The sequence below is a fragment of the Dasypus novemcinctus genome, chromosome X (genome assembly GCF_030445035.2).
Source record: "Dasypus novemcinctus isolate mDasNov1 chromosome X, mDasNov1.1.hap2, whole genome shotgun sequence".
In the NCBI taxonomy this organism is placed as follows: domain Eukaryota; kingdom Metazoa; phylum Chordata; class Mammalia; order Cingulata; family Dasypodidae; genus Dasypus; species Dasypus novemcinctus.
Window position 1 is genome coordinate 160,018,409 of NC_080704.1, and position 14,344 is coordinate 160,032,752.

The 14,344-nt window shown below is 43.7% G+C and overlaps 1 protein-coding gene across 3 annotated transcripts in view; it reads right to left on the reverse strand.

The window, feature by feature from the left end:
* Positions 1-3,023: 3,023 nt before the first annotated feature.
* Positions 3,024-14,344, reverse strand: part of FGF13 (fibroblast growth factor 13) — a 587,176-nt gene continuing 575,855 nt past the window's right edge. For all 3 annotated transcript variants that reach the window (XM_058292362.2, XM_058292360.2, XM_071213265.1), the window contains 2 exons: positions 8,334-8,532; positions 3,024-4,443 (listed from right to left, as the gene is read on the reverse strand). In XM_058292362.2, coding sequence (XP_058148345.1) covers positions 4,307-4,443; positions 8,334-8,532 — 336 coding nt within the window. In that variant the 3' untranslated portion in view covers positions 3,024-4,306. The remainder of the gene's footprint in view (positions 4,444-8,333; positions 8,533-14,344) is intronic.

Genomic DNA, 14,344 nt, shown 5'->3' on the forward strand with positions numbered 1-14,344 from the left:
TGTCCACATAGAAGAGGTGGCATTGGATTGGGAAAAGTGGACATAATGGACAAAGGGTATGGGGAAAGGCAGGAAGAGATGAGAGGTGGAGGCGTCTTAGGGACATGGAGCTGCCCTGGATGGTGCTTCAGAGGTAATCACCGGACATTGTAAATCCTCACAGGGCCTACATGATGGAATAGAGGAGAGTATGGGCCATGATGTGAACCAATGTATATGAGGTGCAGAGGTGCCCAAAGATGTACTTACCAAATCCAATGGATGTGTCATGATGATGGGAACGAGTGTTGTTGGGGGGGGGGGAGAGGGGGGGTGGGGGGGGTGGGGTTGAATGGGACCTCACATATATATTTTTAATGTAATATTATTACAAAGTCAATAAAAAATAAAAAAATTAAAAAAAAAAAAAAAAAAAAAAAAAAAAAGAGAGGTCAGGAAGAGTCTCACATATCACTTACCCTCTCAGACCTCCCTGTTTTCCCTTTAAGGATTCCATGGCAATGAGCACGTACCCCTTCTCCCCTGCCCCCCTCCCCCAGGTACAAATATGAAAGCTGGTATTTGTTCCACTTTCAAAGAATTGCAAGTAGCCTGCTCCTTTTCCACATTCCACGCTAGGTGCAATACAGTGCAAGGATTGGATATTTGTTCACTGAGAGTGGTGACAACATGAGAACAGTGCTACGTCAAACAGCCAGTGCTTCTCTGATATGGCAGATGCTTAGGCCCAGCCTAAAACCACAGAAGCAGACAAAACACCCAGGAGAGTCCAGGACCCACCGAAGGCTTGAGGATCACCACTTGGCTGCAGTGTTAACAGTGCTCTGGGAAAATATGGCTTCATAGCCATGTAAGTTTACCTCAGCGTTTCTCAATGTTAAGCAGGCTTGTTTAACAAGGGGCTTCTTTTTTTTTTTTTTTTTTTAAAGATTTATTTATTTATTTAATTTCCCCCCCTCCCCTGGTTGTCTGTTCTCGGTGTCTATTTGCTGCGTCTTGTTTCTTTGTCCGCTTCTGTTGTCGTCAGCGGCATGGGAAGTGTGGGCGGCGCCATTCCTGGGCAGGCTGCTCTTTCTTTTCACGCTGGGCAGCTTTCCTCACGGGCGCACTCCTTGCGCGTGGGGCTCCCCCACGCGGGGGACACCCTTGCGTGGCAGGGCACTCCTTGCGCGCATCAGCGCTGCGCATGGCCAGCTCCACACGGGTCAAGGAGGCCCGGGGTTTGAACCGCAGACCTCCCATATGGTAGACGGACGCCCTAACCACTGGGCCAAAGTCTGTTTCCCAACAAGGGGCTTCTTAAGAAGCTCATGTACTAGAGCACATTTTTAAATCCCCAAGAGGGAAGTCGTGTATGCCCACAGTTCTCCAAGTGTGGTTCCCCAGGATCAGCAGAACTTGTTAGAAATGCAGTCTTAGACCCCATCCCAGATATACTCAATCAGAAACTCGAGGGGCGGGGGTCCAGGAATCTGAGTCTTACCAGCCCTCTGAGCAATTCTGATGCATGCTAAAGTACGACAACCACTAGTCTTTGCAGTGTTTTCCAAAACTCTTGGGCTGCACCACCTTTATTTGTTTCTTTCATTGAGCATGTGGCAGGACTAATATTGTGTCGTGAGAAATGCTGAAGTGTGCACGTGCGTGGGCGGAAAATGAAGATGTAGGAGCATGTTGGTATCCCAGGTGGTAAGGAGGTATCTTTGAGGACTATTTACTGAGGGACTCGTTTAATCACCAGCTTCTCTTCAAAACAATTTGGGGCAGCTCACAGAAATGCTGGGAGTGACAAAGATTTCCTGGGTATTCTGACCTCTTATTATTTATGACAGGCTTCCCTGAGATACCCACGCGCTGATGTCTTTAGTCCCGGCAGACTGAATGTAGCCTTGAATGATGAAATAGTAAGAACAGTAAACAAAATAGTCTAAACTATTAAATAAACCCTCAAGTCCTGGGAGCAAGAGGGAGAGGATGCATTACCACTCTCTAATTGACTATCAGTTAAGAATACAGGGGAGGGAAGCTGAGCAAGGGTTTACTTGTGTTTGAAACATGGTGCAAAAGCTCCCGGCCTGAGTTTGAGCTAGTCACCTCAGCAAGGAGGACCTCAGACCTCAGGCAGGATGAGGGCTCTTAAGGAACTGGGCGGGGCTGGCTTAGGAGTTTGTGTGGAAGCTGGTCTAAACATCTTAAGAATGGGCAGCCTCCCCTCCTTGCCAAGATATCCTGGATGGGGGCTCGAAACCTTACTTTGCAGATGGCCCTGAAAATAACCCATCAATGATGTTTTACCTGGCCCACCACTCTTGAGTCCATGCAATGACTGTTCCTGAAGCGTGCACTGCCTGACAACAGCAGCTACCGGGAGCTAGTGAAAAGACATCAACATTTGAAAGAGATGTATATTTTCCTTCAGTTCTCAGAGGTGGAAAGGACTTTAGATATTCTTCAGCCCTCATCTTCACTCTCCAAAGGAGGGCTGAAGAACACAAAAGGGGGCATGATACTGGGAATCGCGAGAGAAGACGAGAACAAAGGCCTCATCTGAACAATTTGATCATCAAATGGGAACGAGAATTCCTCTGTTCCAATTTCTAGTCTGAGTAAAATAACTAGTACAATAAGCACACTTGAGAGCAGGAATTCCTAACCAGGGGTCTTTGGACCCCCAAGGGGTCCATGGAAAAATTTCAAGGGGTCCGTGAGCTTGAATTGAAAAAAAAATCAACTTACCATCTTTATTTTCTCCAACCTTTAACTGAAATCTAGCATTCCCTTTACTTATGAATGTACACAATAAATAAATTACACTAGTATTCATTTCACCTGACTGGCAAAGGGGTCCATGGAACAGAAAAGATTAAGAACCCCTGTTTTAGAGAGTGTCCATGTTAATATAAATCCCTAGGCTGTAGATTATCTGAGGGCAGTGACCTTATCTATGTAATTCACTGTTGTACTCCAACTTCTGCTATAGTCAGTGGTAAATAACAGATACTGAATAAATACATATTGAAGGATTTTTCTTTGAATGAATATAAAGAGTTTATTCGGTGCGTATTTGGGTATACAACAACAAATATTAAACAAATTTTTTTTCTTTTTTTTACGTTTTGTGCACAGGACAGAAAACTGCCTGTACGTGCTATGTCCACTTTTGGAACACAGGTTTTAACAATTATTAATGCACAAAATCTTACATATCATGCAACTCTATGCCAAGATTCCAACTTTCTTCCATGCAACAGATATGAAGATCTAAATGGAAACCTAGCTAAGTCTTAAACACTTTTCCAGTAGCAAGTATAAGTATATGTTGTTTAGGGGTAACCAGTCAACATTTCCTTTTACACAATGTTTCACGTGCCAAATACAAGGACAGGGGGACTCATACATATACAGATAAGACATTTCTTATTTGAACAACACAAAAGACAACATCACGGTTCCACGGTTTCTGTCTTTACACAAAAAGCCACGACGATAGTTAAACTTGATACACAAATGGAATTAAGAGAAATCTACACTTGAGGATGATCTTTTTTTAAAAAGTTATCTTTACTGACTGGGGTTGACGACACAACTCAATTTCTACGCACAAAGTACAGCACAAGAACTTGACTGGAATACTTCAAATCTAAAAGAAAAAAAGAGGTAAAATCACCAGAACACTGTTACTTTGAGCCTGAGATGCCAATTCAGATTCAACCCTGAATTTGGTTGATTTGGATTAACTGACAGAGTCAATAGAACCATTGAATTTCAGAAATCATAAAGTTGCACTCTCTCAAAGTAAAGAATATATTTGAATGAAGCATAGATAGAAAACATTAAGCCAAGAAAACAACACAGTTCACATAATTTCGTTTGCCCCTACAAAACATTTAAGCAGTTAATTTCGTTTTGTTTTGTTTTTTTTGTTTGCCTTGTTTTTGAAGAGCAGTTGTGGTCTTTTAAGTTTTCTTGGTTGGAGAGCAAATTTTTATCAGCATTAGTGCTGTGAAATGGTTTTAGTTTGTCATTCCCAAAGGATAGATGAGATTGTGAGAAAATTGGACAGTCCTTCTCCCGGATTTAGTTCGCTGTTAATACTTGGCATTCTTTTGCACAAGCTCAATCTAAATTAGGGGGCTTTAGTACAGATGATAAGAATGTCTAATGGCAGATAGAATAGTGAGCTCTGCCTGTTTGTTTGGTAAACATTACTGACAAATTTGAACTTGCGGGTGAAGGACTGCTAGAAGAATTCAACAGCACCTGGAGGTAAGGTTCTGTTACAGAGCCCTTGTTTTGCCCTCACTGGCTACGTTGATTCATTGTGGCTCATGGATTTGCCCCCATTCAGGACGCCAGAGACGCTTCTGCTTTTGGTTGGGGTCCCACTTCCAGATCTAGAGAACTCCGTGAGATCATGCAGTGACGGCTCCTTGTACATGGCCACTGAAAAACACAGAACAGCAGTGTCAAAGAATTTTAAAAAAATTTTTTTTGCCTTTTTTTTTTAATGTTACATTCAAAAAAATATGAGGTCCCCATATACCCTCCACCCCCCTCATCCCACTCCTCCCCCCATAACAACAACCTCATCCATCATCATGAGACATTCATTGCATTTGGCGAATCCATCGCTGAGCACCGCTGCACCTCATGGCCAATGGTCTACACCATAGCCCTCACTCTCCCACAGTCCACCCAGTGGGCCATGGGAAGACATACAGTGTCTGGTAACTGTCCTTGCAGCACCACACAGGACAACTCCAACCCCCGAAAATGCCCCCACATCACATCTCTTCCTCCCACTCCCTACCCCCAGCAGCCACCATGGCCACTTTCTCCACACCAATGCCACATTTTCTTCGATTACTAATCACAATAGTTCATGAATAGAATATCAGTAAGTCCACTCTAATCCCTTCTCTATTCCTCCATCCTGTGGACCCTAGAATGGCCATGTCCACTCCACATCTATATCAAGACGGGGCTTAGATTCCACATGGATGCTGGATGCAATTCTCCTGCTTTCAGTTGTAGGCACTCCTGGCTCCCTGGTGTGGTGGTTGACCTTCTTCACCTCCATATGAGTTGAGTGGGGTAAGTCCAATAAACCAGAGTGTAGGAGATGCAAGTCTGTTGAGGCCCAGGGCCTGGCTATCAATAAGCATACCCCACTGGCCCTCAGCGTTTTTTCTGGTTGTTAGGTGTGATGGTTAATTTTATGGGTCAGCTTGGCTAAGCGATGGTGCCCAGTTATTTGACCAAATACTAGACACACTGCTGTGAAAGTATTTTGTAGATGTGATTGGCATCTACCATCAATTGACGTTAAGTAAAGGAGATTCCCCACAATGCTATGGGTGGGCTTCATTCAGTCAATTGAAGGACTTTTGAGCACAAAGGGAGGTTTCCTGAAAAAGAAGAAATTCTGCCTCAAGATTACAATGTCAACTCATGTCAGAGTTTCCATCCTACAGGCCTGTCCTATGGATTTCCGACTTGCAGCTGCTACAATTGCATGAGCCAAATTCCTTAAAATAAATTGTACACACATACACTCACATATGTATGTGTATGCATACATATTATGGGCGTGTGTGCGTGTGTATCTCCTTTTGGTCCTGTTTCTCTGCAGAGCCCTTCAAGCCAAACTTTAAAAACGCTGCTTTCAAGGATTCTATAGAGTGGGTTAATGGTTCTAGATGAGAGGATTTATGAAAAAATGCTTTTAATAAAGCTCCTAGAAGTTTAAAAATCATACTTTTAAATGAAACTCTCAAAGAATCTAACTATTAGTCCCATTCTTGGCTCTGTAAGTGGTAAAACTTATTATAGTCATGCTGTAAATAGTGGCACAAGTTTATACTTATAGAGTACTAACAACGTGCTAGATATTGTTCTAAGCACTTTATATTCTCATTTAATCCACCTAACAACCCTTTGGCATAGTCTTTGTATGCCCACTTGACAAATGAGGAGTGTGAGGCACAAACAGGTTAAAAAAAAACCTGTACAAGACCATTCAGTTAATAAGGGATTAAGCTGGGATTCTAATCCAGGTAGGCTGGCTCTAGAGAATGTGCGCTAAGACTCCGTGCTATGCTGATCTGAACTGGGCAGTCTGTCCCTACTCTAAATCCCATTCTAACCCCAGACCTCACTGAGGTCTTGCCCTGCTTTATGTGACGTTTCTGTCCCTTTGCTTCTAATATAGACGGTGTGGGAATCTTCTGCAACCTGTTCCTATCCTCCGCCTATGTTCTTAATTTGCTATTAACCTGCTAATAATCACTGGAAAAAAAAGCTATGGGTGAAAATTGTTGGGAAAACTTTCATGGTCCTTAGTGTGTGTCAAGGAGCTTTCTGATATGTGTTAAGTGTGTACCCATTTTAGCGTCTATGTTAAAGCTGAGGGACCACTTTGGTATACTTTGGGTTCTTGTCTGTGCTCAGTTAGCAATTAAGCTGCTTCCAAACAAGTAAGACTCAGGGGATTAGAGGCCACTGTCAATGCTTTAATGCTTCTGAGAGTTATATATATATATGCTATGTATAAAGGTATTGTATAAATGCCTTACTGTGGAAAATTATGCTCCACTATCACAAGTGTAATATAAGATTTCTTTTTTCTTTTTTTTTAAATGTTACTTTCAAAAAATATAAGAGGCCCCCATATACCCCCCACCTCTCTCACATCAACAATTTTTTTCATCATTGTGGGACATTCATTGCATTTGGTGAATCCATTTTGGAGCACTGCTGCACCACATGGATAATGCTTTACATTGTAGTTTATACTCTGCACCAGTCCACGTGGTGGGCCATGGCAGGACATACAATGTCCAGCATCTGTCCCTGCAATACCACCCAGGACAACTCCAAGTCCAATGCCCCCACATCATATCTCTTCTTCCTTTTCCCTACCATCGGCAGCTACTGTGGCCACTTTCTCCACACGAAGGCTACAATTTCTTCCATTACTAATCACAAAAGTTCCATATGAACTCCAGAGTCATCTGCCATGACCATGGAACCTGTTGGTCTCTGTAGCCCTCAGAAGAACCAGTACCTGGGGTTGTATCTTCTTTGGCTGTCTCTGGGACCCTGGTGAGGCGTGCATAAGTGTGACCCCTCTAATGACCTCCCGACTCTTTTTTGGAGACTCACAGTCATATAAACTCATTTGTCCTTTCCATTTCCCTCTTTTATTCAAGATCAAAAAGCAGGTTTTAACACCTAATATTACATGTAGGCTGAGATATTCTGCTGGTTTGAGTTGACCCTTTAATTCCAGGTCTTTTTCTAGTTACATCATCAGCTGATGCTTAGTAGTAATCCCTCGTGCCAGGGAGGCTCATCCCAGAAGTTATGTCCCACACTGGGGGGAAGGTACTGCATATCCATGCTGAGTTTGGCTTAGAGAGTGGCCACATTTGAGCAACATGGAGGTTCTCAGGAGCTAACTCTCAGGCACCCTGCAACTCTAGGCCTAGTTCTTTTTTCAGGTGTACAGGCTCATAAGCATAGTCATCAATATCAAGGGCTCACTGTTGGACCATCCTTCTTTATTGGTCTTTGCCATTGCACTTGGGGGATTGTTGCTGTTCCATTGGGGAATGTGATAGAGCTCCCCTGGCTAGGAACTCAGTACTCCCTCAGTTGTCATTTTTAACTGTAACTACTATGAAAATATCCAAACACTTTTATGTACCCTGTGTACATGCGCTGGAGAACTCCCTCTCAACCATGTGCCCCCCAGCAATAACACCCCACACCAGAGTTCCCTCCCTAGCATAGTTGAACCTCTCTGTGGTCCAAAACTACTTCAAAATGAGGTTTAATATATTTTCAAGTTCCATTAATAGTAAAATGTAATATGGTGATGGGTTTAAAGGTTAGATAGAGAATACATACTAATTTAGAAAAATTAAATGAAGTAAAAATAAATTGGGGTATCAAAAAATGAAATAATGAAAAAGCTTTGTTTAAACAAGTCTTCGCATGGATTATAGTTTACATTGTGGTTTACACTCTCCCCCAGTACATTCAGTGGGTTATGGCAGGATATAATCCATGTGGTGCAGCATGCTCTAAAATGTATTCACCAAATGCAATGAATGCACCACAATGATGAAAGAGGTTGTTGATGTGGGAGGAGTGGGGGGGGGGGTGTAGGGTATGTGAGAAACTCATCTTTTTTAATGTAACATTTTTTTTGTGATCTATGTACCTTATAAAAAAGACAATTTAATAAAAAAATAAAAATTTAAAAAAATTAAACAAGTCTTCAGTGCCAGGACTCATTCAATCCACAGCTCCTTCAAAATCAAGTTTACCTTTCAAGGGTTTGGGCAGAAAGTGGGCTGCAGGCTTGTTCTTCTTCACGTGGTTGCCTTTCATGATCTCTCCTTCTTTGTTGAGGCCCAGATACCACCCTCGGCCGGACTGTTGCTGCCGGTATATCATCGAGGAATATGTCACATAATAGTTTTCAAACACCGATTCTTTGAATTTGCACTCAGGTGTGAAATGTTCCTGTGACAACAACAGAAAGTAAACAAACAAAAGCTGAACATTTACAGCTGTGGATTTCAGGGAGCACCCGATGCTACTGCCCTTCAGGAGGTCAAAACCTGCATGACCAATACTCTATTTTAAAAGCATAAACTATTATCACTGGAAACCAAAAGACCATAATATTTCAGATGGCACATTAGAAAAAGCCCTAAGTGAAAGTGCTTGTGATCAATGATTAGCTCTGTTTGTAACAAGGTAATGGAAAAATTAGAACCAGCCCTGTAAGTGCCATAGAGTGGACAAAGACATGAGCTAAAGATTGAAAAGACAAGCTGAAAGCTGTCACATGGCACTGTGCTCCCTTCGGGATTAAATATGAGAAATGCTTGGTTCTTGAACTTCATTTTCATGGGTTCTCGAGTTACCATAAACTCTGACTGTCGATCACCTCAGGCTAAAAACTGTGTTGCCATGTTGGTTTCCTCTATTTCTAAAGGGATGCTACAAAGAAAAGGTACCTTTTACTTTTAGAGAAAGCAAATTGATTTTTTTTTTTTAGCTCATCGGACCTTGACTTTAAAAAAAAAAGAGAAGAAAAGGAAGAAAGCAGCCGCCACCCCCACCCCATCCTTGCCTTACAGGAACATGTACAAGTCAATCAATAGAGAAGCAAGGAGTTTACAGTAATTCTACACGCAGACATGCGGGAACAGCCCAGGGGACTCTGGCACATACTTGACTATGTCTTCTTTACAAAGGGCTCGGGGCCCAACAGACCATCTCAGAAAAACACAGAAACAAAAACAACCCTTCTTTTAAATCTTTTTGGGGTAAGAAACAGACATTAAAAATGACGATTTCTAAACCAAACGTAATGAGCAGGTGGTTTTATTCTGTTGGTAATCTACAGAATAGCAGAAGGTCCACGTGGGCTGAGAGAGGAAGGTGCTGACTGAGCTGCTTGTGACAGTGGCCTCAATGAAGCCACAAGATCTGAGCTAGTTACCAGGAGTCACCTTTGATGGTATCCGGAAAATAATTTAAAAAAAGGAAAAATAACCAAAACACTGTTAAAAAGACAGAGAAGCTGTGGGGGGACACCAGTCTTTTCTGAACGATTTCTTAATGGTCCCACCTTCCGTCACATTCATATGAGCTACCATTCTAAGAAATGCATGAGCTATCTGAGCAACGACCTCCAAAGCACCAGCTTCATCAACAGAGGTAGATTTTCTCAGAGACAGAGTTAAGCACTTGGGCAGTTTTCTTCCCTATTTTTTCTGGGCATCCACAAAATCTGTTTGTCACAGTAATCTGCCTGATTCCACCAACTCCTGCCTCCAGATGACATGGACTGGGGCCATCTTTGGGGGGTTATTTCAGCTAGGTATGGGCCTCCTTGCTAGATTCTCAGAGGAGTCACAAAAAGTCAACTTCTCAAGGAAGAAACGTCCTTCTAACGCCACAGTCACATGGTAGGAACCACAGTATTCTATTTATGCACTCTGAAAAATCCTATTTGTAGAATGTTGGACATAGGGAGAGCCAAGATCTGCCTACAAAGAAATTTGAGTACACATCTCCACATATCCTCTAGTGATAAGCACCCTTGCATAGAACATTGCTGAAATTGTTTGGGAGATAAATAAATAGTTTTGGGGGAAGAAAAGCATCTTTGGTGGGTGGAATCTACTTCCGTAAAGACTCAGAAACCATCTGAAAATAAACGCAGTGAAAACTGTATGAAGGTGGGTGATAGCATTAAGCCTCATAAACGCTGCCTGGCTGACTACAAAATGATTGGATGGGCTCCATGTATGCACCAAGTTAGGTATCCCCAAAAGGGGCCGCTTTAATGTCATGTGGGATAGCAGCAGCAGTCAGTTGTTCGTTCACTCAACACACTGAGGATCTAGCATGTGCTTTGGGTCATGCTAAAAATTCATAGGTAAATGATGTGTGGCCTCAGCAAGCTTACCATGTATTCTCAGGAATCAGGCACATGCCCAAGTGACCAAGGGACCAATTGACAAGGGAGGCAGAAAGGGACAAGAGAGGAAGTCAGACTTAATTCTTACTGGTGGAGTTGGGAGGGCTTCACAGAGAGGTTGACATTTTAGTTGAGCCTTGAAGGATAGGTAGGGATTCAATACAGAAAAAAGGGGAGGATAACATTTCAAGCAAAGAGCCACACTCTCCTTGAAAACTTCAAAGGAACTTCACAGGGCCTTCAAGTTCAAACACAGTCTCTTCGGTCCATGACCCATGACCTTGACCTTTCATTCTCATTGCCATGACTCTAATTTGCACCCTTACTACCTCTTTGCTGGGTATCTGTAATAACCTTCTAATGGGTCTCTCCCCTTCTTCAAGCAGGTTTCCTTTCCTAAAGCAAAATCCCCTTGCCCATGAAATTTTGATGGTTTCATCTTGCCTAGAGTAAAAACGCCAAACAACTCCATGTAGCATTTAAAAGTCTACAATTCAGTCACTATTTCATCCACCACTCAGAACCCTGAGTGTCTTTGTGCCTTTATGGGTGCCATTCATTTCCTTTGTTTAGAATGAGATTCTTGCATCTCTCTAACTACCAGCTTTCCTCCCATCTCTCATGGCCTGCCTCCCACTTGGGAGGCCCTGGGTTCAGTTTCCAGTGCCTCCTAAAGAAGATGAGCAAGACTACAAGCTGATGCAGAGGGATGGTGCAGTGAGCTGACACAATGAGATGTTGTAACGAGATGTCGAAACGAGAGGATCCAATGAGGAGACACAACAAGAGACACAGCAGGCAGGGAGCAGAGGTGGCTCAAGCGACTGGGCACCTACCTCCCACATGGGAGGTCCTAGGTTTGGTTCCCCATGCCTCCTAAAAGAAGATGAGGGAAGCAGACTTGGCCCAGTGGATAGGGCGTCCGTCTATCACATGGGAGGTCCGCGGTTCAAACCCCGGGCCTCCTTGACCCGTGTGGAGCTGGCCCATGCGCAGTGCTGATGCGGGCAAGGAGTGCTGCACCCCGCAGGGGTGTCCCCCGCGTAGAGGAGCCCCCACGTGCAAGGAGTGCACCCCGTAAGGAGAGCCACCCAGCGCGAAAGAAAGTGCAGCCTGCCCAGGAATGGCGCTGCACACATGGAGAGCTAATGCAGCAAGATGATGCAACAAAAAGAAACACAGATTCCCATGCCGCTGACAACAACAGAAGTGGACAAAAAGAACATGCAGCAAATGAACACAGAAAACATACAACTGGGGTGGGGGCGGGGTGAGAAGGGGAGAGAAATAAATAAAATAAATCTTTAAAATAAAAAGAAGAAGATGAGCAGACACAGAGAGCATACAACGAACAGACACAGAAAGCAGACAGTGAGAGCAAACAGTGAGGTGGGGAGAAAAAAGTAACTAAATCTTTAAAAAAAAATAGCATGGTATCTCCAACACGGGGAGGGGGGACTTGACAATTGTTACAACTACTGGAAAATAGCAAGGAAGGGACTCAATGAACTGAATGCTCTGTCACATCCTGGTGATTTCTTAGTCATTGTCACTAAATTTGGACTTAAAAGCTCAGTAACGAAGGAGGAAAATGAGGACCCCCAAAGAGCATACTGTTCTGTATGTGTGACACCATCATTTTACCCAGTGTTGGAGTGGTAGGAAGAAGAGGCTGGAGTTTTATCAAATGTGGAAAAAGATGAGCATCCCACTCAAGACAGAAAGGGCCACCAAACGGGGTAGGCACCAAATAGCATTGCTCTAGATTTCAGCAGTGATTCATATAAATAATAAAGATTGGATTTGCCCCAAATCTGGAAAGTGCTATTCAGAAGGCACCAAGTTGACATACACCAAGGAACCAACCTCCTTCAGTTGGTCTGGATGCTCTTTAGTGCCCTTGGAGGAAGTACCATACTGACTTTGACACCAAACAGAGGCAGCAATAATGGTGCCCTGTATTTAACAGGCACGAGATAAATATCTGCTCTGGTAATAAATGCATAAAGAAATACATGAATGTGTGACTGAATGAAAAAAAAGCAAAGCATTCATTCCCTGCACAGCCACTAAGACATTGCTTGGCGTGAGTCAAAAACAGTGTTTTATGTCTTATAAACCTTCTCTGCATTGATTTCGCTTAAAAGTTTTTTTTTTACCTCGCTTGCATATCTATATTTTTTCCAGTGAAATAATGTCTTTTCTGTTTGTGAAATAATCAATATGCCTCTAAAATCTCTCTTCTGTATAATCATTTCTCTTCCCCTTAAAGTTCAAGGTTCATTTCTTATTTTCAGTGAATACTGAGCACTTTAAGAAATCCATACAAGTCAGTTATAATGATCATATTTTAGGGAAAGAAATGGAGGACTCTACATTTGCAGAATGAGTGGATCCAGGAACAACATCTTTTTTTTTTTAAAAACCAATTAGCTCACTTAGTAGAGGGACATAACTCTTCAGAGGTTGAAATATCATGGCTGAGAAGGAAACATTTGAAACCTCTATCACCAGGTCAATACAATATGTTGGGGAGCATCTACAGCCATAAATGTGAATGTCCAGCTACCCTTATTAGGGCCTATCAGACCTCCATGCCAACTCGGAGCAGCAAATAAAGAAGGCATGAGCACAACCAGTCAGGCTGGATATATGCCTATTACCTCCTGATCCAATGGTGTGCCAGAAAACATCTTTGCCCCAGATCTCAGGGCTTTGGGATCTGGGTACAAGTGTTATTCTCAGTTAGGGTCAGAAGAAGCAACAAGGGAAGCGGACTTGGCCCAGTGGTTAGGGCGTCCGTCTACCACATGGGAGGGCCACGGTTCAAACCCCGGGCCTCCTTGACCCGTTTGGAGCTGGCCCATGCGCAGTGCTGATGCGCGCAAGGAGTACACTGCCACGCAGGGGTGTCCCCCGCATAGGGGAGCCCACGTGCAAGGAGTGCACCCCATAAGGAGAGCCGCCCAGCACGAAAGAAAGTGCAGCCTGCCCAAGAATGGCACCACACATGGAGAGCTGACACAGCAAGATGATGCAACCAAAATTAACACAGATTCCCCTGCCACTGACAACAACAGAAGCGGACAAAGAAGACGCAGCAAATAGACACAGAAAACAAGACAACCGGGGTGGGGGAGGGAGGGGAAATAAATAAATAAATAAATAAATCTTTAAAAAAAAAAAAAAAAGGCAGCAGCAGCAACAGTGTCCTTGGTTGTCTCCTGTCTGGAGGGCCAAGTATGGAGAGAGTGTGATACCTGTTTGGGTTCCTGCAGCTGGTGCCAGGACAGAAAGATGGGGGTGATGATGGCCGGCCTGAAGAGAACCACATAAGGGCCTGTCACTCCCCAGGTGATGCGTAGCTCCATCCTCACTAGCCATGACCAAAAAAGATGAGTGCTGAAACAGTATCTTCACCCTTTTGATACCTCAGTGCCTTAGACACGTCTTCAAAACCAAATTATCCACACTGGGACTAAATGCCTGCCTGATTAAAATAAGTGATTTGGGGAAGCAGATTTGGCCCAATGGATAGAGCGTCTCCCTACCACATGGGAGGTCCAGGGTTCAAACACGGACTCCTGACCCGTGTGGTGAGCTGCCCACGCGCAGTGCTGAAGCATGCAAGGAGTAATGAAGTGCACAAGGAGTGCTGTGCCACGCAGGGGTGTCCCCTGCATAGGGGAGCCCCACGAGCAAGGAGTGCGCCCCGTAAGGAGAGCTGCCCAGCACGAAAAAAATGCAGCCTGCCCAGGAATGGCGCCGCATACACAGAGAGCTTACTCAGCAAGATGACGACGCGACAGAAAGAGACACAGATTCTGGGTGCTGCTGACA